Raw genomic sequence first — 26,670 nt, forward strand, 5'->3', positions numbered from 1 at the left:
AGGCAGCGGCGACAGGCAGCAGCCAGCGCAGCCCCGCACTCCCACGCCAGGCACAGGGGGGAGTTTCTCCTCCTTTGTCTGCGCCCGGCGAGATCAGCAGCCGCAGCCGGGGAAGGGCCTGGGCAGGACGGCAGCCGATGTCCCCTCTGCCCCGGCACAGCTGCCACCAGCTTGGCCTCACTGGGGACAAACCCGCCGGCCGCGGGCGGCCATCCCGAAGGAGCCAAGCTCTTCATGACGGAAACCCGACCGGGAAGTGTCTGGAGCAGGAACAGCGGCTGCGCCTGGGGACAGGGAGGACAGCGACACTGGGGACAAGGACACCCGCAGCCCGTCCCCCCCGCAGTGCCTGCTGCCAGCCATGGGGAACGGCATGACCCAGGTAACGGGGACGCCGGGGCGGCTGCTCGGTGGGGCCGGCCGCGCTGGGGCGGCTTGTCCCGGCACTGGTTCTGCTGTGCTGAGCGGCGTTTCACCTGCCGGCACCAGCCCCAGCACAGGGCTTGGCTGCAGGCATCTCGGTGAGCAGAGGAGCAGGCAGGGACGCTGTGCCAGCCCGGAGCCCATCCCGACAGCCCCCCAGGGCTTGTGGGGGACAGTGGTGACAGCAAGCCCCTCCGAGGGAGGGGGGAACCTTTCCGAGTGCTTTAAAACCAAGGCACCAGCTCTCGAGCACTTGCCAGGAGCCCCATGTAACCCTGAGGCCGGTGGTCCTGCACCCCCTGCTCAGCGGCGCCGGGCTGTGTGGGGGCTCAGCACCCCTGGGTGGAGGGGACAGGTGCTATTTTATGGTCATTTAGGCTTTCCCTTGTCACAAGTGAACAGAGACACCTTCTTCTTGCAAGAATCTCCATCTCCTAAGCTTTAAACACCCGTCCCCAGCCCCAGAACCGCTCATACCTGGGGAGATGGCAATGCTGCAGACAGGCTGTACTGCCTCACTTTCTCCAGCGATGAAGGGTTAGAGGGGTGTTGGGGACAGGAACATGCATGGCTCAGTGTCCTGCCCTTGGGAGCTGCCCTTGCTAACTGACGCTCTCATTTCAGTGCCGCAGCTGCAAGTTAAAGGTGCCCTGGCAATAGAAAATTGATCTAAAATCTTAGGAATCATAAAATAAGCTCTCTTTAAACTGTTCAACCAGAATGAGAAAAGTGCAAGCCAGCTGTGCTGGTGGAAATCACCTCTGCTTGCCTGGGTCCCAGGCACCAAGCATCACAGGGAGGGGCTGGAGGGGAACTGGCTGCACACAGGGGTGAACAGCCTGGGGAGCCTCACTGCCCAGGCTGGGAGACAGGGGAAATATAAAATAGCTCCAGGTAAGACAGGATGCAAGGTATCCTGCTTCTGCAACTGCAGAGCAATTAACAGAGGCATTGTCAAATAATTATCTTTTCATCAGGAAAATAAGATGAAGACAGTGCCCAGAGCAATCTGTTCCTTGGCTGTGAGAAATGGGCTCCCTGCAGCACAGAGGGAGGGGAGCAGAGCAGAGGGCTGAGGGGAACACCCCCACATTCCCCCCAGGCTTCTCCGTGCCTGTTGCTTCCCCATCCCTCGGACAGCAGGATTTCTGCAGGCCATGGGTACAGTCCAAGGCTATATGGAGGCGTATACAGCTTGCTGAGCTCAAATAAAAAGCCCCAACAAAGCATTTATTGATAATAAGCAAGAGGAGCAATAAAAAAAGCAGTGGCTGACTCCCAGCGCCCACGAGGGTGCCGCTCCAGGCATTGCACAGGTTGGGGTGCCAGGGCTGCAGCTGGATGCCAGAGCAGCAGCAGCGCCCAGGGTCACCGGTGCTGGCACCGCTGCAGCCCCAGGGCTGGCCATGGTCATGTTGACGGCACAAATTTGGCATTTCTGACCAAGGTGACTGCTTCCTGTGGGGGGCTCGGTGCAGTGGGTACCACGGCACGATGTCACTGCTCACTCTGCCCCTTCTCCTTGTGTCTCACAGATCCTGCCTGGGCTTTACCTCGGGAATTTCATTGGTAAGCGGAGCTGTGCCACTGCAGAGACATCCTCCCACTGGGGAGCCGGGTTTGGTGCCACAGGGCACTCCCTGCCTGCGCACCCTGGCAGCACCTCCTGCTGGCGCTGCCCTCGAGTGGGCTCTGTTGGGGCTCAGCAATGGGTGCTCAGCTTCTCCAGGGCTGGTCGAGCCCTGCGGGCGGGCTCAGGGGCTCTCCTGGTGTGTGAGCACATGGTCCCTCATCTTCTAGCTGGTGGGTAAGAACTGCTCTCTCGCCTGTTCTGCTCCCCATCATCCCAGTTCACTTGAGCGCAGCTCAGGACATCCCTTGGCTGGCAGAGCCTCTTCCCCTGCCTGTCCCCAGCTGCCCCTGGGAGGGGGGAGCGTGGGGAGCTCAGGCCCAAGCAGATGCAGGTGCTGAGCGTTCTAGCTGGGTACCATGGGCAGAGACAGTGAAGAGGGGGGCTAACTCAGGCTGCATCCTCCTGTGCCAGGGTTTCCTCTGCCACAGTGAGCAATTTTCCTGTGCAAACTCCCCAGCACGCTTCCTTGTGCCACGTTCGTTAAAATTCACATCACGCCATTAGCACATCGCGATCTGGATTTCTGAGCCAAGGTTTTACATCATGTGAAAGTTCAGAAGCCCAAAGCAACAAGATGGGAAAACATTAGTCCTCCTTTCCAGCAGCTCGTGCAGCATCTGCTCATTGTGGTGTGAAAAGGAGACGCCGACTGAACTGCTCAGCCAGCAAGATGAGTGCACTCATCTCCCAGTGTAACAAGCCCTGTGCTGGACAGTGAGCAGGATCCCAGCCAGGGATGCTGAAGCATTAGTGAGGTGCAGGTCGTTGCCCCAGACAGCTGAGGGTACCCGACTCTGTGTGCAGCTGCAGAGAGGACACACATATGGTGCTGCGAGTCGCTGCTTAGGTGTTTTCTGCAGATCCCTTGGGTGCTAAAGCTGAGCTCAGACAGACTGAACCAAACTCAGGGTTGACACGAACTGCTGCAGCTCTGCTTCTGTAGTTCACAAGATCAAGCAGATCCCTCAGGCTGCAGCAAGTCACATTGCTCTGTATGTGTTTGCACAGGGGAGGTGCTGTCCCCAGGCTGGGGGCAAGCACAGGTGGGTGGGCAGCTGCCTGCTTGCCAAGGAAGGAGTTTTTCCATGCAGATGTGAATTCTCACCCCAGCACAAGCAGCGAGGTCAAGTCCCATTGGAGGGAGGTCTCTGGTTTAGTATTGTGGGTTTGTGTTCCAGATTTCCAGGGTGTGTTTGTGTATTTGCCCGTGGCACACAGGGGATGTGATGCAGCTGATCTCTGGAGCAAGGCTTCGCTGGGCTGGGCGCACAGCAGATGCGCCTGTGGGAAGAATAAGAAACAAATACACACTAATATCTAGTTTTGTCATTTAGATGCCAAAGACCTGGAACAGCTAAGCCGGAACAAGATCACCCACATCATTTCAATCCATGAATCCCCCCAGCCCTTGCTGCAGGTAGGGTCCCGTGCCCAATGTCACCATGTAGATCTCTGTAGCTCCTTCCAGGCTGCAGCATTTTCCTTCCTCCTCTGAGCATCCCATAGCATGTCCACCTCTCCCCGGCCAGTGGTCCCAGAGGCGCTGGGCAGCCCCTCCAGCATGGGAAACTGGCCATATTGTGATTATAACCCGGCCTTGAACGCTAACGGGAAACAATTTCCAGCTCTCCAGCCTCATCTTGTTTCCCACCCCCTCCCACAGCCGCCTGTCTCCCAGTGCCCCCCTCCCGCCCAGGCAGAAAGCAGCACTGTCCTCTCCCAGGGATACACTGTGTTGGGGGGGTGAAGGCACTGCTGGACCAGCTGTGAGCACCCGCAGCACCCCCACCATAGCATCCAAGTCTTTCCTCTTCATTTGTGTCTTCCAGGACATCACATACCTCCGCATCCCTCTGCCCGACACCCCTGAGGCCAACATGTGAGTACCCGGGGATGCTGGGGACACACAGGAGGGCTGGGCTGTGCAGGGCGATCAAGGGGGAAGGCTCGGAGCACCCCTAGACCTTGAGGTGCTGCCTCCAGCTCCTCAAGTGCAGAGACCTTGGGGCACTTCGCTGGGGAGCGAGGCCCCCCCGAGGCTGGGGGTACAGTGCCCCGTGCTGGGGACAACCTCTGGACCCCAAGAGCATCCCAGCTCAGGTCTCAGCAGCTGCTGGCTGCACCCATAAAGCAACAGGCAGTTTATGTTAGCGCTTCTTCCTCAAACACGTAACGCTGCACTGCCTGCAGCCTAAAACTCCTGTTCCACCCATGAAGTCCTTACTCTGCTTTATTTTTTCTGCTAGCAAGAGGCACTTCAAAGAATGCATCAGTTTTATCCACCAGTGTCGCCTGCACGGAGGGAACTGCCTCGTCCACTGGTAACACTTATTTCTCAGTGTCCAATGCCATGTCCCCCCAGGACTGCAGAGAAAAAAAAAGACCCAGCCCCTTGTCTGTTGCTTTGGCTGATCAAAGCCAGCCTGGGCCAGAGGGCTCCGTGCTCACAGATCCACCCTCAGCTGTGGCTTGTGCCTCAAACCGAGTGGGATCCCGGTAGCCCTGGGGACGGGGCAGCTTTTCGCTGCTGCTGGGCAAGTGGGAAGAGGGGGGTTTGGGGCAGGCAGCCAGGCGGAGTCACTGCTCTCACTGCCCCGGGCAGGAGTGGGTATTTATAGGCATCGATGGAGAGGACCTTGGAAGGGCTCAGGCCTCCTGGAGAGTGAGTTCTCAGAGAAGAGAAACCGAAATAGCTGAAGCACGAGGGTGGAGGAAGGGGTGAGCGCGGGGTCAGGTTGTGCTGCCGACAGCAGCTCTTCTGCCCTTTCCCTTGCCAGCCTGGCTGGCATCTCCCGCAGCACCACGGTGGTCGTTGCCTATGTCATGGCTGTCACGGAGCTGAGCTGCCAGGACGTGCTGGACGCCATCCGCACCGTCCGGCCCGTCGCCAACCCCAACCCCGGCTTCAGGCAGCAGCTGGCTGAGTTCGACGGGAGTGCAGCACGCAAGGTGGGACCAGCCCTCAGAGCTGCCGGGGGAAACAGGGTGCTACCCCACTACCCTTGCTTGGACCTGCCCTTGGAAATAGGCACCTTAGTTTGCTTCTCCCTCCTTGCCCAGGTCCGCAGGCACCTGAAGCAGAGATATGGGACATCACCTTTCAACGACGAGGAGGAAATCAAAGCCCTGCTGCCTGCAGGGAGAGGAGGAGCATCCAGGACAGAGGGAGCTCTGCAAGGACTGGTCCCAAGAGCCAGGGATATCAGAAGCACGACTCCCTTTCTGCTGCGGGTGAAGAGGACGTTCTCCTGCATCCCAGCTTGTCTGAAGTGACCCCGGCCAAGGGAGAGCAGCAAGAATCACCCAACAGCCTGGGAGAAACAGAGGAGCCACGGCGTGGCGGGCCGGGGGAGCACTGCACAGGGGAGCTGTGCCAAGCCCAGCTCCTTCCTCTCTTCTGCAGTGCGAGCGTGCCATCCTCTGTCCTGGCTCTGGGCTGTCAGGGAAGGATCCATGCACGCTGCTGCACTCTGCAGCGCTCGCTGGGCGCAGCCTCTTTGTGTCCAGTGTATTGGGGATGCCCGGTGACAGCCCTTAGGTCACCATGGGCTCTGGCTCGGGGCAGATCGACACGAGGAGGTTCTCTTCTGCCACAGAGCCAGCACCCAGGAGATGCCAGCAGCAGCTTTAGCACTTGGGTACCCACTGCACAGGCCTCGGGGTGTGCAGGAGAGCCGGTTTTCCCACCAGCAGCACCAGCTTGTGGCACGGAAGCAGCTGCAGAGCAAGGGGGTGCAGGGGCATGTAATGTGGCTGCACCAGCTCCTGGCAAGGGCCCAGCTCCAGCCCGGCCAAGCACAAGCACTGAGCGAGCACTGTAGCTTTAGAAGCCCATCACACCCTGTTCCCATCCACCCCAGGGCACAATCTTTAAAAGGTGGGAACTAAGCATTTAACCTGGCCAGACCTCACTAAAGCAGAGCCTTAAGCCATTTTGCTGAAAGACTTTCTACATCCTCCCAGTAATAAACCTCTTCTCCACCATGCCTGGGGCACAGCCTGACTCCCTGTGATGGCCAGATCAGAAGGGGGACAGGGTGACACTGAGGAGGACAATCCCAGCATGGGGCAAGTCTGAGGGCTGCTGCTGGCAGCTCTCTGCAGCCCAGGGAGCAGCAGAAAAGGAGCACAGCGGGCTGGGGACAGGGGCACACGGGGACAGGGGACCACCCTGCTGCCCAGGGCAAAGGTTACAAGAGAGGCCAGAAGCCTGGGTGACACAGCAGGGCTCTCCACAGGGACAGGGTCTGCTCCAGGAGAGGCTGGGCAGCCACAAGTGGACACTCACCTGGAGCATGTTTCACCACAGCCCCTTCACTCACCAGATCTGGAAGCACCAAGTCCAGGAGACTGCAGGCACTGAGGGCAATAACAACCTGACCACCAACTCCTCCCCAGCCCTGTCCTATTTACACCTTTCCCTGGGGAAGTCTCAGGTGTGGAAGATGCCGGGGATGCCCAGCTGGGTCATCAGCATCTCCCCCGCGGGGAGCCAGAGTGAGTTTCTGGGGTCCCCCTTATCCCTGCCACCCCTGGGCAGAGGCGTTTGCATCCCGGGTTTTCCTGTTCACGTTGTAAACCCGTGGCAAGGCCGTACACAGGGCAATGGTACCTCCAGCCCAGCTCCACAGCACAGCAGAATGTATTTATTTTGGCAGATCTGGTTTGCACAACTTGAAAAACCCGGGCGAGGGCAGGGTTAGCTGTGGGTTAATGTTTGACTTCTTTTGAAGCACATTTTGGCCTGAAAAGTTTAAGGGTTAAGCAGCTTTGCCTTCCCCGCGCAGGGAGCAGCACAGCAGGGAAACAGCTCCTGAGCATCTTTGCTGATGCTGGGTAATTAGATCCCATGGGTCCTGTGCGTCACCACATGGCTGTCACACCAGATGAAATCCCCTGCTGAAAAAGGCTTATCCTGTCGGGCTGGGGCTGGCAAATGAGCCAGTGGCTATGATTATCTCCCAGCCTTGGCTGTAATCAGTGCAAACCCTTGAGAGGGGCTGTGCAACAACCCCTCGCCATCATCTGATTCCCGAGGCAGAACGGAGAGATGTGGATCTTCCTCAAAGGGTCGGTCCGTCCTGGGCCCTTTTGCTGGAACGCGGCCCGTGACTTGCCCAGGTTGGGGGTGAGGAGGGGGCCAGGGCGCTGTCCCAATGGCGGCACAGCCAGCTGGAAATCCCCTTGTTGCTGGTGTGGTGCGGAGAGCAGAGCAGCTTCCTGCACCGCCCCGAGAGCTGCCAGTGCCAGCCTGGCTACGGCTGCACCGGCGAGCGTGACCGAGCTGGCTGGGCTGGGGGGTCCTACCTGCTGCCTCTCTCCAAACCGGGCCCCCCCCTAGCTCCACGTGCTCAGAGCTGTAGTGCTGGCATCACTGCCTCCTCCTCCTCCCAGGCAGGGACAGTGGCACTGCAGGCAGACCCCTGGTTATCAGTGGTCCCGTACCCTGGGGAGTGGTGGGCAGGGCAGGCAGCCTCAGGCTTTGCTCTGGGGTAAAGAAGCCAAGGATAGGCTCAGTAAGGAGAGAAAACCCCTGCCAGCGTGGCTGGCTTGTACACCTATGTGCCTCCATGTGGCCTTGGTGCCATGTGGCCGTGTCCCCATGCCCTGCGGGAAAGCCCAGAGCCAGGCACTGTGCCGCTGCTTATTCATTCCGAGGCTTTGCAGCCCTGAGCAGCCTCATCTCTCCTCCCCACGAGAGGTGACTTTCTGTGACTCAGAGCTGGAAAGGAAACCCAGCGGGCTGCGAAAGGAGACCCGGCGGGCAGAGGAACCGGGTTTCCCCGCATGGTGACACGCGGCTTTGCAGTGGTGACGGAGGAACCAGCACCAGTGTCACACCAGGACGGCCCAATGAGCCCAGACAGCAAAGCCCACCCGGTCCATGCCGTGCTGCTGGGGGTGGTCACACCGCCAGCCCTGCTCCAGCACGGCCCTTTGCCACGGCAGCCGGGTGGTGCGTGGTACCAGCCAGCTCCATCCTTGCCCCCTCGGAGTGAAATCCCTCTTCCTCCTGAAAAGACGACTGAGCTGGGCTCCGAGCTGGGAAGAGAGACGGACAGACCCTCCTGGGAGCTGTGGCATTGGGGAAGGATGCTGGGGAGCCGGCTGGGAGTGAAGGGGCTGAGTCCCTGCACTGGGCCCAGCCCTCTCCAGGCACTGGCACCCATCTCACCCATGTGCACCAGCACTTGCACCCACCGCCCCGCAGAGCAGCGCAGACGCGGGAAGCCGTTTCCCGAGGCGTGGGAAGGCCAGTGCCCAGAAGCGCTGTGACCACGGGCGCCGTGTCTCCCCTGCGGGGACGGCTCCTGCCGGGAACCCCAGGGCCCGCGGGATGAGTCAGGCTCCTCGCCGGCCCCCGGCAGCCCCTGGCACGGCTCATCTCGGCCCTTCCCGCCCGTTGCCCGTTCGACTCAGCACCCAGAGCCCTGTACCCTCTCCCACGGGTGCAAGGTGCCTGTCCCCTGTCCCGTGGGCAGCCCCGTGTCCTTGCCTCCCCGCCCCCAGGGCTGGCGGCCCAGCCAGACCCGGCAGCGTCAGGCGGGAAAGGGAAAGTGAAAGTCGGCTCCGCGCTTTCGGTTTCGCCGCCCCGGCACGTTCCCTCGGGGCGGCGGGGCCGGGGCTGCCATGGCGGAGCCGGGGGGACCCATGCGGCTGAAGGAGTGGCTGATCGCGCAGATCGACAGCGGCCGGTACCCGGGGCTGCGCTGGGAGAACCAGCACCGGACGCTGTTCCGCATCCCCTGGAAACACGCGGCCAAGCAGGATTACCGGCAGCAGCAGGACGCCGCGCTCTTCAAGGTACCCCCGGCCCCACGGGACCCTGCCTGCCCAGGGAGCAGCCCCAGGACCCCCCGCCCAGATCCGTGTGCGCCCCCGGGGCTCCCCGCTGCCCAGCTCCATGTGCACCCCCAGAGCCTCCCACCCAGCTCCATGCGCACCCTCAGGGCTCCCCACCACTCAGCTCCATGTGCAACCCTAAGAACCCTCACTTGACTCCATGCACACCCCTGAGAACCCCTCCTCCAACTCCGTGCAAACCCCTAGGGCTCCCTGTTGCTCAGCTCCATGCACTCCTCTGGGACCCCCCCACCCAGTTCTGTGTGTCCCCCTGGGATCCCCTACCACCCAGCTCCCCACAGCCCCCCAGGACACACAGCCCCGGCTCCCCACTGCCCCCCACACAGCCCCAGGGGACTCGTATCCCTGTGACCCCCTTTGGACAGCAGAGCAGGGGGCTGGGGTGTGGGCAGCCCCTGCAGCACAGGGCACCCTCTTTCTGGCAGGCTTGGGCCATCTACAAGGGGAAGTACCACGAAGGGACGGACAAGGCCGACCCCTCCACCTGGAAGACACGTCTCCGCTGTGCCCTCAACAAGAGCACCGACTTCCAGGAGGTGCCCGAGCGGAGCCAGCTGGACATCTCCGAGCCCTACAAGGTGTACCAGATTGTGTCCGAGGGCACCCGGGATGCAGGTATATTCCTGCTGTCTCTCCTCCTGCACAACACTTGGGGCTGATGCCTGCACCGAGCCCTGTGTCCTGCAGACTTCACCCTTCCTCCCCACTCCTCTTCCTCCCTGGGTGTCCTGGGCAGCCAGGCTCCTTCCTGGGGGCTGTTTCTGCTGTTGGCCAGGGGCTGAGCTGGTTTTCCTTGCTCTCCCTAGAGAAGGACGGTGACACACGGTCCCCAGCTGGAGAGGATCAACAGGTGAGCCAGCCCCAAATCCCATTCCGTCTGCTGCGGGAGCTGCCTGTGGGCTGGAGAATGTGGGAGCCCCAAATCCCACCCTGTCCACCGGCTGCTCCCCTGCCTGCACGCTGCCTGCATCCACCCGCTGGGCAGCTGGGTCCCCTGAGCATCACTGCAGGTCCTCTGTGCCACGCAGCTGCCAGACTGAGGCAGGGGATCTGCCGGTACATGGGGCCCACGGTAGGGGCAGGACCTGCTCAGGGCTCCCCACAGCCAGCTCAGCCCTCACCACAGCTGCTCTCCTCCCCAGGGCAGCGCTGCAAGGAGCCAGGAGGAGGAGAACCAGAAGGGTATGATGGAGACGTGCCATGTGTCTCCGCTGCCTCTGCTCTCTACCCACCCAGCTGAGCGAGGTGAGGAGGGTCCCCAGCAGCGGGATGGGGCTGGGGGCAGGGAGCACACGCTGCCCAGCAGGAGTGACCCCGCTTTCCGCAGCCCTGCGCCCCATCCCTTGTACCGGCAGTGCCCATGGGGCTGGAAACCAGGGCTGGGGTCTCCCTCCCTGCCCCGGAGTGAAGCCACCTGATCATGTGCTTATGGGCTTTAGCGAGGCCCAGTAACCAACAGCAGCAGTGGGAAGGACCCTGCTGTCCACCTGGCCCAGAGCCTGGGGCTGGGACGGCACCCGGGAACCCCTGGGGACAGCTGCCTGTGTCCTTTTGCCACCTTGTCTCTCCCTGGCCCAGGGTACCACGTGAGGGGAGTTTTCTATGGCTGGAACCCGACCCATGGCCACCTCCTCCCTGGACCCGTGTCCTATGTCCCTGTGGAGGACGTCAACCACTCAGGTAGGATCCATGCTGGCTGGGCAGTGCCCTGGGTGTCCCCCGCAGCCAGGCTGCCCACAAGCTGACCCTCTCCTCACTCCAGACTGCTGGCTCCACGTCCGCCTCTACTACTGTGACGTGCTGGTGAAGGAGGTGACCACCCGCACGGCCGAGGGCTGCCGCATCACCTCCCGTGCTGTGCTGGCCGGCAGCGAGCGCCTCTATGGCCCCTCCTGCATGGAGCAGATCGAGTTCCCCCCGCCGCGGGCGCTGGGCGGCACTGGCCGGGGGGCCGGCATGACCACCGTGCTGGAGCGGCTCCTGCCCCACCTGGAGCGGGGGGTGCTGCTGTGGGTCGCGCCCGAAGGCGTCTTCATGAAGCGGCAGTGCCAGGGCAGGGTGTACTGGAACGGGCCACTGGCCCCGCACAGGGACTGGCCCAACAAGCTGGAGAGGGAGAAGACCTACAAGCTGCTGGACACGCAGCAGTTCCTGCAGCGTAAGTGCCGCCTGTCACCCCGGGCACACAGCTCTGCCGGCCCCTGTCCTGCGAGCCCCTGATCCCCGCAAGGACGAGGGCGGGTCCTGCTCGGGGCTGTGGGGACCCTGTGTCCCCTGACAGGTCGGTGTCTTGCAGAGCTGCGGGGGTACTTGAGCCACGGGCAGCCTGCACCGCAGTACCAGATCCACCTGTGCTTCGGGGAGGAGTATCCCACCAGCGCCAGGTGCCACTTCCAGAAGCTCATCATGGCCCATGTGAGTATGCAGTGAGGCTGGTGCTGGTGGCATTCCTGTGCCGGGCACTGGGCCCATCGCGGTCTCAGGGACACACGGACCTGTGCCCATCCTCCGTCAGCTCTGTCCCTCCGCAGGTGGAGCCGGTGTTCGCGCGGGAGCTCTTCCATCACGCCCAGCGCATGGGGCCGACGCTGCTCCGAGACTCCACCCAGCCCTGCGCCCCTGGTGCCTCCAGCCACATCATCCGTGTCCTCAAACAGCTCTGCCAGCCCTGAGCCGGGCGGGCAGTGGGAGAGCCCAGTCATGATGAAGCCTGGGAGCGGGATGCTCTGCCCCCCACGGCCCCACTCCGGCCGCGAGTCCCTGAGCTGGCACATGTGGGGTGCTCAGTGCCACAGGGCCGGACACGGGTGGGCTGGGAGGTGATGCTGCTGCTGCCCCCACACAAAAGCCTGTATTTATTCCCCAGGAGCCAGCCGGGTGGGATTTGCTGTGTGCTTGTTCAGTGAGCCAGGGCAGTCAGCTCCATCCATCCTCATACCTTGCACTGCCAGGACTCGCTGTTTGCGAACCTCAGAAATAAAGGCTGTGTTTCAGTACTGCTGGCTCTGGTGTGCAGGGGCTGGTGCTGGTCCGAGGGGTACATGGGCAGTTGGGGGAGCTGAGCTGGGGCAGAGCGTGAGCTGACCCGCTGCCCCTGCTGTGCTCAAGTCCCTCCTGTCCGTGGCCCCCAGACCCTTGGCAGGGGGTGCAGGCAGTGGTGAGGTGCCTGTTAGCTGCTCTGCTGACCTGTCAGCATGGGAGCCTGTCCCAAAGGCACTTGCTGCCCATGCCTCAGTTTCCCCTGGGGAGTGGGATGAAGGGGCTCCTGAGAGGTGGGGGCCGTGCTGTGCCCTGGAGGCCATGTCCTGGCTGGGCAGGGTGCAGGGACCTGGCACAGCGCAGAGATCCAGCACAGCACACAGGATCCGGCACAACCCCAACCTGGGCACGGGGGCCGTGGCACTGTGGTGGGCAGGGGACAGGAAGGGAGCCGAGGGCTGGAGCAGCCCCAGCCCCACCAGCAGCACCCAGTTCAGCTCCCCCATCCCCAACACGACTGTGGGCAGGACAGGATGAGACCCAGGTCATGGGAACCTCCCATGGGAAGAGGGGCTGGAGGGGCCAGGGGCCATGCCTGGGTCTTGGCCAGCACTGCCCACCTCTGCCAGCCCCGGGGCTGCTGGCTGCTGGCCACGGGCCTTGGCGGCACATCCGTCCGTCTGTCCGCAGGGACCTGCACTGGACGTTGGAGCCCCGCTCCGCCCTGGCCAGCCCCAGGGAGGAGGGGCCCGCCGCCCCCTCGCTGGCCGGCGTGGGAGGCTGGGCAGCCGGCGGGTTTTAACGGGCCGTGCCGGGGCCATGCGGCAGAGCAGGAGCGGCAGCAGCGCGGCAGGGCCGCGGGCGGCAGGAGGATGCAGCCGGACATCCCCGTCGGTGACACAGTGCTGCGCAGCCCACCAGCCCCTGAGCCGGCCGGTGGCCCCTTCCCCATCCCTGAGGCCACCAAGCCACCCTACAGCTACATCGCTCTCATCACCATGGCCATCCAGAGCGCGCCCGAGAAGCGCATCACGCTCAGTGGCATCTACCGCTACATCATGGGCCGCTTCACTTTCTACCGCGAGAACAAGCAGGGCTGGCAGAACAGCATCCGCCACAACCTGTCCCTCAACGAGTGCTTTGTCAAGGTGCCCCGTGACGACAAGAAGCCGGGCAAGGGCAACTACTGGACCCTGGACCCTGACTGCTACAACATGTTTGAGAATGGCAGCTTCTTGCGACGCCGCCGGCGCTTCACCAGGAAAAGGGGTCTCCGGGACGCGCCAGGCAGTGAGGGGGATGAGGGGCGCGGGAAGCCCCCCAGGCACCGGGCACGGGGGCCACTGGCCACCCCACTGCCCGAGGAGGTGAAGGCGGAGGGGGGCTACACCTCACCAGCGCCCACAGGGCACATTCTGAGCCCCCCGGCACTGCCCGAGGGTGTTGGGGTGCCGGGATGTGCTGAGCCCTGCCCCCCACGGCAGCCACCCAAGGCCAGGCAGCCCTGCCTGTACCTGCCGGACGCGCCGCAGCCCAAGGGGCCGTTCTTCACCCCCCCCGAGAGCCGCCCGCCCAAGGAGACTGTCTTCGGGGGGCTGCCGGCCGCGCTGCAGCTGCCCCGGCCAGGTCAGTACCCACTGCCCAGCGAGCACCCGGCGCCGCACCCCGCCCTGCTGCCCACCCTGCTGCCCCCCCAGCCCAGGGACCCCCCGCAGGACTCCCCAGCCCCCCAAGGCGCTCCCCCAGGACAGCTGGCAGGCGAGGAGGCGGCTGCCCCTGGGCTGGGGGCAGGTCAGCCCTTCGGGCAGGTGCCCCCCACGTTCCCAGGCGCCCTCCTGGGCACGGGCAAGCCCCCTCCATCCTGCTTCCTGGAGGGGGAGAGCTACACGCAGGCCCCCCTGCCCGTTTTTGGCTCCTTCGGGCGGCCCGGTCCTGAGGCACTGGGTGGCAGTTACCAGTGCCGGGTGCAGGCGCTGAGCTTCTGCGTGAAGGAGCGGCCATGTGGTTCGGCACTGGAGCATCTCCTGGCCACGGCCCCCCCAGCCCCTGCTGCCCCGCGCCAGCCACCCTTCAGGGCCACGGGGCCGCGGGCTGGCGAGCAGAAGGAGCCTTGGGGGCTGAGGGGCGCGATCCCGCTGCAGGGGGGCAACGGCTACGCCCTGGGTCTGCCCCCCTGCCTCTACCGGACACCTGGCATGTTCTTCTTTGAGTGAGGGACTGCCCCCCGCAGGAAACCCCCAGCACCGAATAAAGAACATTTCCGAATGCTGCCTCTGTCATCTCTGCGCCCGCTCCGGGTGGGCAGCAGGCAGGGTGAGCTGGGAAGCTCTGCCCCAGGTGCTGGCTGGGGGACACATGTTCCCAAGGCCACCTAGTGCACCCTTCATCCCCGCTGGACCCCTCATCGGTGATCACTGGCTGGATGGTGAGGCCGTGGGGTGACAGGACATGGCCTGGGTCAGGGCACCCGCATCCCGGTCCTGTATCCCTGGGAGATGCTGGGGACAGGGTCCTGCTGTGATGCTGGCCAGGAGCCCCCCAAAGACCTGTCCCAGAGTGGCAGGGGGGAACCTCGTCCGCGAGGGGCAGGGGGACAGGCTGTGGCAGGACTGAACCCCCGCAGAGCCCCACTGCTGCCTCCCTGTGCCCAGGACCGCTCAAAGTGCCCGGCTTTGCCCCGGGTGCCACATGTGGCGTGACTGGCACCAGCCTCAGTGCGTGGTCCTGCTTGTGCATCCACGGGGCCCTGGGAAGCCTCTGGAGAGGAGTGTGGGGGCTTCATGGGGTGGGGGCACAATGCGGGGGCTCTGTGCTGGAGGGAACAGGGCTCCCTCCCCTCTGTGTCCCTGCTCAGGGTCCCACCAGGTCCCTGCAGACACCCCAAGGCTGGGGCTCCCCCGGAGCTGGGCTGTGCCAGGGGCTGTGGTGGGAAAGGCTGGGGAAAGTGGATTCCTCCAACCTGAATCATGCCGGGTGGCTGCTGGTGAGGAGGCACCGACTGAGTCACCGCTGCTGCACCGGGCTGGGCACGGGAACCTGCCCCGGCTGGCCGGGCTAGGGGGGAATTGGGGTGGGCAGGAGTCCCCACACAGCCCTGAGCTGGGACCTGGCACTGCCAGGACACCCAGGCTGGCATCTCTGCAGCACTGGAGCGGGGCCAGGGCGATGCTGGCAAAGTCAGGTGCTGCGCCTATGCCTGTGCCCCTGTCCTGACCCCCAGGCTGGGAGCTGGACCCCAGGAGAAGCAATGCCCAGACCCCACGGCACGGTCAGCCCCAGGGTGGGCACAGCAGGAGGATGCTGGGTTGGCGGGGCTTTCCATGCTGTGGGCAGGGGGCGTGTGGCAGAGCACCACCCCAGCCCCCCAAGGCTAGTGGGACCCCAGCCTGGCCAGTCCCAGGGCTCTCTGTGGGGGCCGCGTTGGCACTGAGGGACAGTGCTGGCGTCACTCAGGGACCGGCAGCACCGTGGCCGCGTCAGCCCTGTTATTGGCGCCCAGACAGCTGCTGCCAGTCCGTGGCCACGTCCCAGGCCCGGGCAGGGCGGGGGGGCCGCCCTTCATCATCGCCAGAGCAGGGACAGCCACTCAGCCCCAGGTCTCTCTTTTCTCCCTTTTTTTTTCTTTCCCTCCCCAGTGGAAAACAATATTTGAGCGTCTAGATCATGCTGGCGTCTCTGGCTCGGCAGCGGCGAGCACTCTGACCTCAGCCCCCTCCTTCGCAGTCCCCGGGGGCGCGGGAGGAAGCGGAGTCGCAGCCGTGCCCAGGGGCTGTCTGGTTCCCACGCAGCGTGGCCAGACCCATCGCCCGCCTCGCTCCCGCCACTTCTGGGAACATGCAGCCCTGGGTGATGCCCTGGGCGGGGGTCCCTGCACTGGGAGCATCGTGGCATTGTGTGGTGCATCCCAACCCCCTGAGCTGCAGCCCCTGGGGATGAGGACCCCGTCCCACAGAGCCTGACCGTCCCCACCACCTGGGCGTGCAGACCAGGACCGGCTGCTCTCCTGGTGCTCCCGGCACGGACCCACCGCTCTCCCTGCCCTGCCTCCTCCCCAACTCGCTGCCGGTCGTGGTGGGTGGCCGGCCCCCAGCCCACTTGCCCGCTCCCAGCACAGGCCGTGCCTGCACCCTGGCATGGGCTGACCTCCCAGCGATGGCACCGGACACTTGCCCGCTCTCCTTCCTGCCCTGCCTGGGAGGCCCCTTGCCCACACGGGTGCCACAGGGACAGGGTGCAGGCAGGGGTGAGGGAGAGGGGCTGCTCTGTGCGAGCACTCGGGGCTCTGCAGTGGATGCTGGGGACACACACACACACTCCAGACTGTGCTGTGTGTCTGGGGGGGCACAAGGACCCCCCACAACAGGAGTAGGACAGGGTGCCATTGTTCGTGCTGGACCAGGACCAGCCCTGTCACCGTGTCCATCAGCCCCAGCAGGACGAGTCCACTCCCCGGGGCTTTGCAGGCTCCCGAGCCCCATCCTGCCCCTCGGCCAGGAGGACAGGACAGGACCACAGCTGCTCCCAGGGGTGCCAACCCCACAGCCCAGCTGCTCCAGCCCCCATGGAGACACCATAGGTGCCGCTGCAGGGTGCTGGGGAAGTAGAGGGGGGGCTGGGGAAGCCAAACTGGGCTGTGCAGTGGGGGTCCCCCACCCTGAGCTCAGGGCACCAGGGGTGCCCATGCATCCATGTGCTCACACAGGGCTGTGCTCAGGAGCCGATCCCCCGGGTGGCTTGGGGGGCCAGGAGCATCTGGGGATGACAGCCCGGCTGGGAGCCGCGTGGGCCACCCCGCACCGGGGCCCTGCAGCCCCTGTGAGCCACTGGGGCAACACACGGCTCCTGGGGCCAGACAGGAAGGCGACGTCACCACTGCGGAGAGTAACTCAAACCAGATGGGGCTGCGCTGGCGTCCAGGCCCGCAGGGTGGTCACCGACAGGAACCGGCCAAGGGCTGCGGCAGGAAGCGGCCGGGAGGGACGCCCACAGGGTTAACTGCTTCGGGGCTGGCTGCAGCCCCCCAGGGCAGGGGGGCACTGGCCCCCATCAGCCCTCGCCTGGGCATCCCACCCCATGAGGGCAGAGGCTGAAGCTGTGAGGACACCTCTGCCCATCTGTCTGTCTGTCCATCCGTTCCTCCATCCACCCATTTCTCCCTCTTCCCCCAGCACACCGGGATGCTCAGAGATGGTCACAGGGTGCAGAGATTGGACTCCCCCAGCACCATGAGCTGTACGACCCTGCCTGGGATGTACCAGGCGGTCCCCGTCCCCCACACTGCTGGGGCCCCACTCCATCCTTTCTGCCCCAGGGACAAGACACTGGTTCCCATCCCCTCCGGGTTTGTCTGCACCCCTCGGACTGCGGCTGCACGGCTTCCACGGGCAGGAGGGAGCAGTGGCCCAGCGAGGGGGCCAGGAGCAGCCCCCAGGGCCGTGGGGCACGTGCAGGCTGCGGGCAGACCTGTACATTTATTTACAAGAAGACGAGAGCAGGGCAGGGCCCCGCAAGCCGTGTCCCCTGACTGGTGGGGACGAACCCGAAGCCCCTTCACCTGCTGCAGCAAGGGGGCCAGTGCCTCCCCCTGTCTCTCCCCAGGGTTTTTCCAGCAGGCAGAGGGTGCAGGCAGCCCTGGAACAAACACACAGCCCTGCCGGGGGTGAGCTCGGCCATGGCAAAAGCCAAAACTGGGGGGCAGGGGGAGCCCCCCATCCCCTCCCACAGCAGGCATGGCTGGAAGCTGCAAAGCCTGGGTAGCCCCAAGGGGCTCGGGCAGAGAGAAGGGGGTCAGGGCAGAGAAGCGGGGGCAGAACCCGCTTCCCCCAGCCTGGCCGGTCCTGGTGAGCCCCCGCACGCAGTGGGGGGAGCTGGCGGCCAAGGCAGTTCCTGTGTGTTGGTGGTCGGGCCAGAGCGATGCTCGCGGGAGTGCGGTCCAGCTGCTCTGCATTAGGCCGCCTCACTCATCATGATCTGGCGGGGCCGGGTGAAGCAGAGGTTGTGTTTTTCCCCCGCCGGCAGAGCCGAAGGGCAGGGAGGGCAGGAGGAACACAAAGCCGCCTTCTTCCCTTGCTGGCTCCCAGCTGGGGATGCTGCTGGAATCATCCTCGCCGCTTCCTCCCTTCCTGTGCAAGCAGCAGCTTGGGGCCAGCTCCACTCCCGCACACCCCGCCAGGGAGGAGACGCTTCAGCCCCGGCTCCGGTGCCAAAGCGCCGGAGTGAGGGTCCACACCTGCCCCCAGCATCCCCACGCCAGGCGGGGAGGTTGGGCAGCTCAGGGTCCATTGCCAGTGAGGGCAGGGCAGGGCTGCAGCATTTACAGGCAGGACGTACGAATTCTGGGTCCAAGAGAGCAGCGAGCATGCAGGGCAGCTCGCGCCAGGGTGGCCCCACTGCTCCGAGGCCGGGGAAGGGAGCAGAGCCAATGTGCTGCGGGTCGGGCATCGCATAGCTGGGCCAGGGATGGGATGGGAAACCAGCGCTCAGGAGCAGCCGTGCAGTCCAAGGAAATCCCAAGAGGAGGGCACTGTCAGCCCCCTGGCACAGCAATGGCACCAGGGGTGGGATGAGCTCTGCAGAGCGGCTCCACAGCAGCAGGTGCAGGCGGGGACCCCTGTGGGGTCCCTGGCCTGGAGCAGTCCTGCAGCTGCTGGGTGTCAGGGCAAGGTAGCAGCCCCGGGGGACACGGCTGAGCAGGACCCATGGTGGCAGTAACAGTGGCATGAAGCAGGGGTACAGCACACACCCCAGAGTCCAGAGCAGCCACCAGGCAGCAGCATGGGCAGGGAGGGGGCTGCATGGCTCCAGGCCCCCTGCAGTGGGAAGCAAAGACTCCACCGAGGTCCTGGTGCCATCCAGGAGGAAGAGCGATGTGGGACTCTCACAAGCGGCTCCTCTCCGGCCTTGGCTGACACATGGCTCAGGCTCCCTGGGAGCCCCTGCTCAGACGCCCAGCGCCGTCAGTGAGCCTGAGCTGGTGATCTTCTTGAAGCGGTTTGCAGCACACACCCCAATGAAGTTTTTCTGTAAAAGGGGAAGAGGAGAGATGCTGATCCTACCGTGAGGGCTGCGACTGCAGAGGCTGAGCCAGACCCTGCTCTCGCGGCTGGCGGGGAGGGCAGCTGCCCAGGCACCCCCTCAGCCATGGGGTGGAAGCGCAGGGCTGACGCTGGGAATCACTCCCTTCACTGTCCCGACACCCCTCCTGTCCCTAAAAGGTGCACTTAGGGAGACCACCGCAAAGGCACCTATGCTTGAGGGAGGTCCCACCCACGTAAAGACCCTGGTGCTGGGTGGCCCTTCCTGCAGGCTCAGGTGTCCCCAGCCCTTGTGTCCCAGCTGCCAGCAGCACAAACAGACGGAGCCACCTCAAACGCCGTCATCCACTGGGATGGGCAGAGGTTGGCAGCCCCGCCAGCTGCCACTGACCCCCTCCTCGTGCTGGCCCCGCACCTTCCAGCGCCGCCGCATGACGTATTTCTTGAGCAGCACCTGGGACTTGAGCCGGCGGTTGCAGCGCTTGGCCTTTTCTGCCAGGTTGTTGAGCCAGGGATGCTGCAGGCACTGGCCGGCACTCATCCGGGCACTGGGGACAAGAGGAGCCCAGGTCACCCCTGCTTGAGTCCCTGTCCCCCAGACACCCTCCTCTCCAGCCCCCCAAAAGCCCCAAAACCTGCAGGGGGGGACCCTGGAGGGACACAGGGCTCTGCTGGGGACAGCCAGTGGCCAGGGCAGGGCCCCATGGGGTTCATTTGGCACAGGACATGGGGGGATGCTTCTGGTGCTGGTGCAGGGGCAGCATGTGGTACCCAGAGCACACAGCTCCAGGGACACCCACCCCGGGACCCCCACACCGCCGCCGGCCTCGCACCTCTTCTCTTTGATGATGAGGTTTGAGACGAAGTCCTTGGCTTCATCGGAGATGCTCTCAAAGGTCTCCTCGTCAAAGTACCAGTTGGCAGCCAGGACATTGTTGAGCGTCTCAGTGTCGTTGTCACCCAGGAAGGGGGAGAGGCCGCTGAGCCTGGGGATGCAGGAGGGTGAGAAGCTGGATGCCCTTGGGCTGTGGCACCTCCAAAACCCCCCAGGACAGAGCAAACCTGGCTTGTGGGTGCCCTGAGGAGCAAGGCAGGGAGAAGGGAGGTGGCATGTAGAGGTTCTGTGCTCCTGCCTGCACTTACAGGCATGGACACACCCTGTTCCCCCCAGTACCACCTGCCCACCCAGCATTTGGGTGCCTGGGGCACACGTGTGGTGTGGAGACGGCTCCAGGCCTGGGGGACTCCACCCCAGAAGCCTTGCACAGTGCTGGCAGCCCCCCTGCACCCCCTGACGTACAGCATGTAGGTGATGACGCCCATGCTCCACATGTCCGTGGAGTAGGAGACCTGCTCGTAGTTGACCACCTCGGGAGAGAGGAATTCGGGGGTGCCGAAGTTCACCTTTAGCTTCTCCTGGGGGTTGTATCTGCAGGTGGGAGGGTGAGTCAGCAAGAGGGGACAGGTTGCTCCCCCAAACCTCTCCTGGAAGGTGCTGCCCTCCCCAGCCCTCCCATGCCAGCTGGAGAGAGCCAGAGAGAGTGGGTCCTGAGGCTCCCCACAATCCAGGGATGTGTGGGGCTGAAGGGTGAGAGGGGAGTGGGGAGAGAAGACAGAGCTGAGGGGGAGAGACAGCACCTTCGAGCCAGCCCAAAGTCGATGATCTTCACCATGTGCCCGGTGGCAGTGACACAGAGAATGTTCTCGGGCTGTGGGGACAGGGAGACCATTGCTCTGCTGCCAAGAGGGGATGTTGCCAGAGTGGGGGTCTGGCAGCTGAAGGGGCAGGACAGGGGGTCTCTGACCCAAGCCAGAGTGATACCGACCCACAGACACCCCTCCCGTAGCTGGCTGGTAGTGGGGACATGCTGCCCTCACGGGCACGGCAGGGTCGTGCCAGCTCACAGTGCTCCCAGCTTTGGTAGCTGCAAACACCCACTGCCCCCCCACACCCTGGCTTCTCCCATCGCCATGAGCAGCCGCTGTCCCCTGCTGTCACCCCAACCCCTGCCATCACCACCTGGTCCCGCACCTTGAGGTCGAGGTGGAGAACACGCATGTGGTGCATGAAGCGGATGCCCTCGCAGATCTGCCGGACGAACACCATGCAGTCTACCTCTGTCAGGTGGTAGTCATCATCGATGATCCGCTCAAAGAGCTCTCCGCCTTCCACGCTGCGTGGGGATGGACGACAGGGTCACCTGGGGCTCCCTGCCATGTGTCCCCCTCTTGCAGAGCCCCCTGCCCACTCTGCAGATCCCCAGCCCACCCCCTGCAGCGCTGCCCCGGCACTCACAACTCCATGAAGAGGACGATCTCCCGGGGGGTCTCGATAGCATCGTAGAGCTGGATGAGGTTGCGGTGGTTCAGCTGGTTCATCACGTCGATCTCCAGCAGCACCATCTCCTGTGGAAGGAGCCCCATGGCAGTGCAGGGTATCAGCCACCGGCACAGGGACAGGCAGTGTGACAGCACTGGGGACACACCAAGCACAGCACTGACAGCCACCACCACAGCCATACCACTTGCTGGTGGCACCATAGCCAGGAGGAGTCCTCCACATTGGCATTGGACGCACCTTGTCCTTGGCACCCTGTTTCCGGATCACTTTGGCCGCCAGCTTGAGCCCTGTCTGCTTCTCCATACACGTGTGGACTTCCCCAAACTTGCCCCTGGGGAGGGCAAGAGGGAGAGGTGCCAACACCATCACCCATCCTGGTTGCTCGGGACCCCCTGTGGCTCTGGGGTGCTGCCCTGTAGTGTCCCACACTCCCCTCCACACCCACCCTGCCTGAGAGAGGTCCCAGGGACCCAGGACCACTGCCCAGGCTGGATGGTAGCTCAGGGCAGTGCCAGGGCAATGCTGGGCACCCTGCACCCTCTCGGGACCCCTTCTTACCCCCCCAGGATGTCCTTGGAGCTGAGGTCATACTGGGAGCTGACACTGGTGGACCGCAGGGTGACGATGCGGTGTGCAAAGGGTGCCGGTGGCGGGGGGACGTCATCTGCCCAGAGAGGAAAGGGGTGAGAGGCAGGCTGCCCGACTGGGGGACCCCACTGCTGGGAACCCCAGGGCGCCTCAGGCTGGGCGCACCCCCTACCCCAGGGCACAGTGATGCCTGGAATCCAGTGGCAAAACCCAGCCAAGTTCACGGCTGTGGGATGCTGCCAGGAACCAAGCGCCCAGTTGGAAATTGGGGTCTCCCGGCTGCCTGCTGCAGGGGGATGCACAGGATCCCCCCGAGTTCCTTGCCACTGCCCGCAGCATCGCCCAGTTGCATGGCACCCACTTTGCTGCATAGCTCCCAGCCCCCGCACGCCGCTCCCCACCGTCCCGCGTGTCACGCTCGCCCTCTCCAGGCCACCACCCCTCGGTGCCACCACGTCCTGCCCGTCCTCCCAGGACAGACCCCCCCGCACCTAGCCCGTCCCCAGGGCAGGCGCCGGCCTCGCCGGGCCCCCCACTGTCCCCCGCTGTCCCCCAGCAGGGTGCAGCCCCAGCCCTGCCGTCCCCGCAGGGACAGCGGAGCAGCACTCGGGGACACGCTGTCCCCTGCCACCGGCCAGGCGGTGGCTGTCACTCCCCGGCTCCTCTTCCTCGCCGGCAGCCCCGGCGCTGGGGACGGTGCCAGCCCGCGGCGGAGGAGCCTGGGGAGGGGACGCGACACTTTTAGCCCTGTTTACAGTGAAATAGGAGCTCGGAGGCCACCGGGCAGGCGACGAGCCAAGAGCTTGAGGCAGCAGCGTGGGGGACAGCGCGGGCAGGGCCATGGGGGAGCCCGGGCTGCCACCCCACAGAGGGTCCCGGAGTGCGAGGACAGGGCAGGCAGCAACCAGCCTTACCCAGAATCTCGAAAGGATCTTCCTTCCCAAAATCGGGGGTGAGGAAGGGGCTGGGGGGCGGCTCTGCCTCTGTCGAGGAGGGTTCCCCCCCGGGGCCAGGCTGCTCCGCGGCCCCAGCAGGATGGAGGGGCTGCCCCGGGGCACCGGGCAATGTCCTCTCCTGGGGGGTGTCAGCGCTCCCCGAGGGGCCTGGGGACTCCAGGGGCTGCACATCCCCCAGGACTGGCGGGGCAGGGCCAGGCGCTGCCAGACCATCTCTTGGCTCCACCGCCGGTGTCTCCTCCAGTATCGGCTCCAGTGCTGCTGCCTCCAGCAAGGGGGGCTCCTCCCTGCAAGCCAGAGTGGGAGATGAGCAGAGCCCAGCAGCCCCCCGAGCCCAGAGGGACCCCAGGCTCCTCGGGGTGCAGGGAGAAGAGAGGGGACCCCGTCCTGGGGGTGTGGATACCTTTGGCAGGCGGCCGGGCAGCTCAGGCTCTGCAGCAGAGCTGGACGGAGGGGCTCAGAGCCCCTCGCCTGCTGCTGCGCCTCCATCCCTGCCACCTTTGCCATTTTCTCTCCTTCACCCTGAACCTTCACAGCAGCCGTGGCCACTGCTCCTACGGGCTCCTTGCCCCCAGCCCTGGCCTCTGCTGGAGCTCTGGGGGTCTCCACCTTTTCAGCTTTCTTCTCTCCATCATGGGCCTTTACAGGAGCTGAGACCTTCTCCTTTGCAGCAGCCGTGTTTTCCTCCTTTGCAGGCTCTTCTTTGCTTCCATTCTCAGCCTTTGATGTAACTAGAGTTTTTTCCACCTTTGCAGTTTTCTTCCCTCTGTCCTGCACCTTCACAGCAGATGGGGCTTCCTCCTTTGCAGGCTCTTTTTTGCTTCCGTCCTGAGGCTTCTTTGCAGCTGGAGTTTTCTCTGCCTTTGCTGCCGCCTTCTCTCCATCCTGAGCCTTTGCAGCTGCTGGGGCCTTCTCCTTCATAGGAGCTGGGCCTTTCTCCTTTGCAGGCTCCTCTTTGCCTCCATCTTGAGCCTTTTTTGCAGCTGGGGCTTTTTCTGCCTTTGCTATTTTATTCTCTTCATTCTGAGCCTTTACAGTAGCTGGAGCTTTCTCCTTTGAAGGCTTTTTATCAGCAGGGGTTTTCTCTGCCTTTGCAGCTTTCTTCTCTCCATCCCGACCTTTTACATCAGCTGTGTTTTTCTCCTTTGCAGGCTCTTCTTTGCCTCCATCCTGAGCCCGTTGTGCAGCCAAGACCGTCACCTCCCCAGGTTTTGTCTTCCCTCCTTCTGCCTCTGCTGCAGCCGGAGCCTTCTCCTCTGCAGGCTCCGCTTTCCCACCACCAGAGGCCTGATCCTTCGTGGGCTTGTCCTTCCCTGCGTCCTGAGCCTCTCCTGCAGCCAGGCCCTTCATCTCTGCCTGTCCTCCTTTGGGCTCTCCTACAGCTGGACCCTTCTCCTTCCTGGGCTCATGCTTCCCTCTGTCCTGAGCCTTGGCGGCCACTGGCACCTTCCCCTCGGCAGATGCTGCCGTCCCTCCGCCATGCTGCGCAGCTGGAGCCTCCTCGTCTGCCGCTGCCGTCCCTCCATCCCCGGGCTCCGGAGCGGTCAGAGTTGTCTCCTGCGTGGGCTCTGCCTTCCCTCCTCCAGCCGCTCCCACAGGCTTTGCCTCCCCGGGTTCTGCCTGTGCCCCATCCCGTGCCGCAGCAGCCACTGGAGCCTTCTGCTGCCCAGCCTTGTCCTTCCCTTCATCCTGCAACCCAGTAGCAGCTGCCACTATCCCTTCTGTGGGTGCTGCCATCCCCTCCTGGGGCGGGACAGCTTGCAGAGCTGCTGGGACCGGCTGGGTTGTGTTAGCTTCTGCTTTGGGGGGGGCTGTGCCACCAGCCCCCCCGGTGCCAGGCACACTGTCCACCCCGCCGCCCCGCTCCATGGGGACTCTGGGGCACAAGGCGGCTGCCCCACAGGGCTCCCGGGTCAGCGAGGCTCCTGCGGGGGAGAAGAGAGATACTGAGAGGTCCCCAGACCCGATGCCCTGCAGAGGAGCACAGCAGGACATGGGCAGCAGCTCTGCACATGCAAGAGAGGGACAAGCTGCTGCCATGTAGCCAGAAACCAGGAACCATGTCCCCACCACCCAGCCAGCAGCTGCCAGGGCTGGTGGTACCGAGCTGGGGTGCCCATGTGGCTGCTGGTCCCATCATGCCCCCATATCTGCTGCACAGTGACTGATCGATGGCCTGACGCCGGCACCTGTCACTGCCACGGGGCGGCTGGCGTGCAAACTGCCAGCACAGCCAGGGTGACAATTTAAGACCAAGTCCCCCCATGGTGGGACAGGAGACAGCAGCTCCAGCCCCAGGCTGGCAGGGGGGATCAGGTGAGGTGAGCATCCCCGCATGGCCCCACCGCTGCCTGCCCCGACCCGCACCAGCAGCTCGGGGGCCATGGGGAGCTCGGGGGCCATGGGGGCCATGGGGACCCCCAGTCCCAGAGTTGCCGGTCCCCCTGCTCGGTGGTGACCCCAGCTCCTGCCTAAGCAGTCCCCACCAAGGAGACCTGTTGGTGCCCATGTACCTACACAGGCTGCCAGTACGAGCTGCCACCCCATCCCCTCCAGCTCATTGCCCGTTCCCCAAGTCCTTGTCCCTGCTCGGCCACCTCCCGTCACCTTGTCCCAAAACACCCCCTTGCAGAGAGGCCAGGACAGCCCAGTCCTGGAGTAAACCCACCAGTGACCATCCCAGTAATGGGGGAGTCACATACTGGTCTTACTGGGACAGGAACTACAAGCAGTTGGTTCCCAGCCGAGCAGTCCCACATCCCACAGCTCAGCATGTGGACCCCACAGGGACAGACGAGTCCCTCGTGGGGCTGGGGGCTCTGCCCTCCTCGGGAACCCCCCCGACACCGTACCCCACACAGACAGCCCTGGGGACCCCCTGGCCCCCTCACCTGTGTCCCGGTGCAGTGGGCGGTCAGGACAGCAGCATCCACACTGTGGCAGCGCCCGAGTGAGCAGCCCCTTCTATCCCGGGTGTAATGGAGCTGGATTAATGTGGGCAGAGGAGGATCCTTTACAGCAGCGGGAGCCGTCCCACTTCGCCTTTCCCAGCACCTGTTGCTGCTGGAGCCCGTTCAAAGGACACGCCACTCTTCCCTGTCCCCACGGACCAGGGACACGCAGACACGGGGCAGGGGACAGAGCTGCCTCATGACCTGGCACCGACCACAGCAGCACCCCGAAAACATCCCACGGGGGTGGTCTGGCCAACCAGGCAGGGTCCAAGTGCTTCCAAGGCATCCACAGGTGACGCAAGGTGGCCACTGGCCACTTCATGGGGATGGTGGCCCAGAGCAGCCAGTGACAGTGCCAGCCCCCAGTGCCACTGAGCTCCAGCCACCTCTGTCTGCTGGTGCCAGTCCCTGGGGACAGCAGCTTGGCAGGGGCACCATGTGGCACCGAGGGCACCACCGGCTCTGACAACACTGCTGGGATCTGAGGCAGAACCGCCAGCAGCTGCAGCCTGCTCCAGAACCAGTCAAAAGACTCACTTCCCACAAAATGAAGCATTTTGGGGATCAGGGAAAGAAACAGAAGAGCTGTCTGTCCTCCCGAGCTCTCCATCCCATGGGTGCATGGAGCTCGAGTCCTGCCCAGCCCCAAGCCCAGCTGCTCCCTCCTGGGACTCGCAAGGCTGAGCTGAGGCCACCAACACAGGAGTGACACTCATCCCACCTGCAGTGCCTCCCAAGAGGACACAACAGTGTAATGGAATCACAGAATCACTTTGGTTGGAAAAAATCCTCAAGATCACCAAGTCCAACCATTCACCCACGCCTGGCACTGACCCATGTCCCTGAGAACCTCATCTCCGTGTCTGTTCAACCCCTCCAGGGATGGTGACTCCACCAC

At 64.0% G+C, this 26,670-nt stretch overlaps 4 protein-coding genes across 4 annotated transcripts; 3 read left to right on the plus strand and 1 right to left on the minus strand.

Annotated features, from left to right (window-relative positions):
* DUSP15 (dual specificity phosphatase 15) lies at positions 1-6,032 on the plus strand. Its single transcript, XM_065645826.1, has 7 exons — positions 1-382; positions 1,959-1,992; positions 3,391-3,473; positions 3,886-3,935; positions 4,303-4,377; positions 4,834-5,005; positions 5,117-6,032. Exons 1-7 carry the CDS (start codon positions 362-364, stop codon positions 5,327-5,329), a joined length of 648 nt encoding a protein of 215 aa, XP_065501898.1. The 5' UTR covers positions 1-361; the 3' UTR covers positions 5,330-6,032.
* Positions 6,033-8,585: 2,553 nt separating this feature from the next.
* On the plus strand, positions 8,586-11,896 carry LOC135994891 (interferon regulatory factor 4-like). The gene is made up of 8 exons (XM_065645825.1): positions 8,586-8,860; positions 9,346-9,535; positions 9,727-9,770; positions 10,063-10,165; positions 10,499-10,600; positions 10,683-11,078; positions 11,217-11,335; positions 11,452-11,896. The coding sequence occupies exons 1-8, from the start codon at positions 8,687-8,689 to the stop codon at positions 11,590-11,592; spliced, it is 1,269 nt and encodes a 422-aa protein (XP_065501897.1). The 5' UTR covers positions 8,586-8,686; the 3' UTR covers positions 11,593-11,896.
* An 843-nt stretch (positions 11,897-12,739) lies between these two features.
* FOXS1 (forkhead box S1) lies at positions 12,740-14,155 on the plus strand. Its single transcript, XM_065645768.1, has one exon. It carries the CDS (start codon positions 12,772-12,774, stop codon positions 14,110-14,112), a length of 1,341 nt encoding a protein of 446 aa, XP_065501840.1. The 5' UTR covers positions 12,740-12,771; the 3' UTR covers positions 14,113-14,155.
* Positions 14,156-17,351: 3,196 nt separating this feature from the next.
* Positions 17,352-25,816, minus strand: MYLK2 (myosin light chain kinase 2). The gene is made up of 12 exons (XM_065646012.1): positions 25,710-25,816; positions 23,222-24,743; positions 22,777-23,105; positions 21,833-21,938; positions 21,512-21,605; positions 21,230-21,339; positions 20,966-21,107; positions 20,572-20,642; positions 20,234-20,362; positions 19,767-19,919; positions 19,349-19,481; positions 17,352-18,919 (listed from the first exon to the last, which is right to left on the minus strand). Exons 2-12 carry the CDS (start codon positions 24,685-24,687, stop codon positions 18,839-18,841), a joined length of 2,814 nt encoding a protein of 937 aa, XP_065502084.1. The 5' UTR covers positions 24,688-24,743; positions 25,710-25,816; the 3' UTR covers positions 17,352-18,838.
* Between the last annotated feature and the right edge of the window lie 854 nt (positions 25,817-26,670).

The sequence above is a fragment of the Caloenas nicobarica genome, chromosome 15, assembly GCF_036013445.1.
Source record: "Caloenas nicobarica isolate bCalNic1 chromosome 15, bCalNic1.hap1, whole genome shotgun sequence".
NCBI classification, from domain to species: Eukaryota; Metazoa; Chordata; class Aves; order Columbiformes; family Columbidae; genus Caloenas; species Caloenas nicobarica.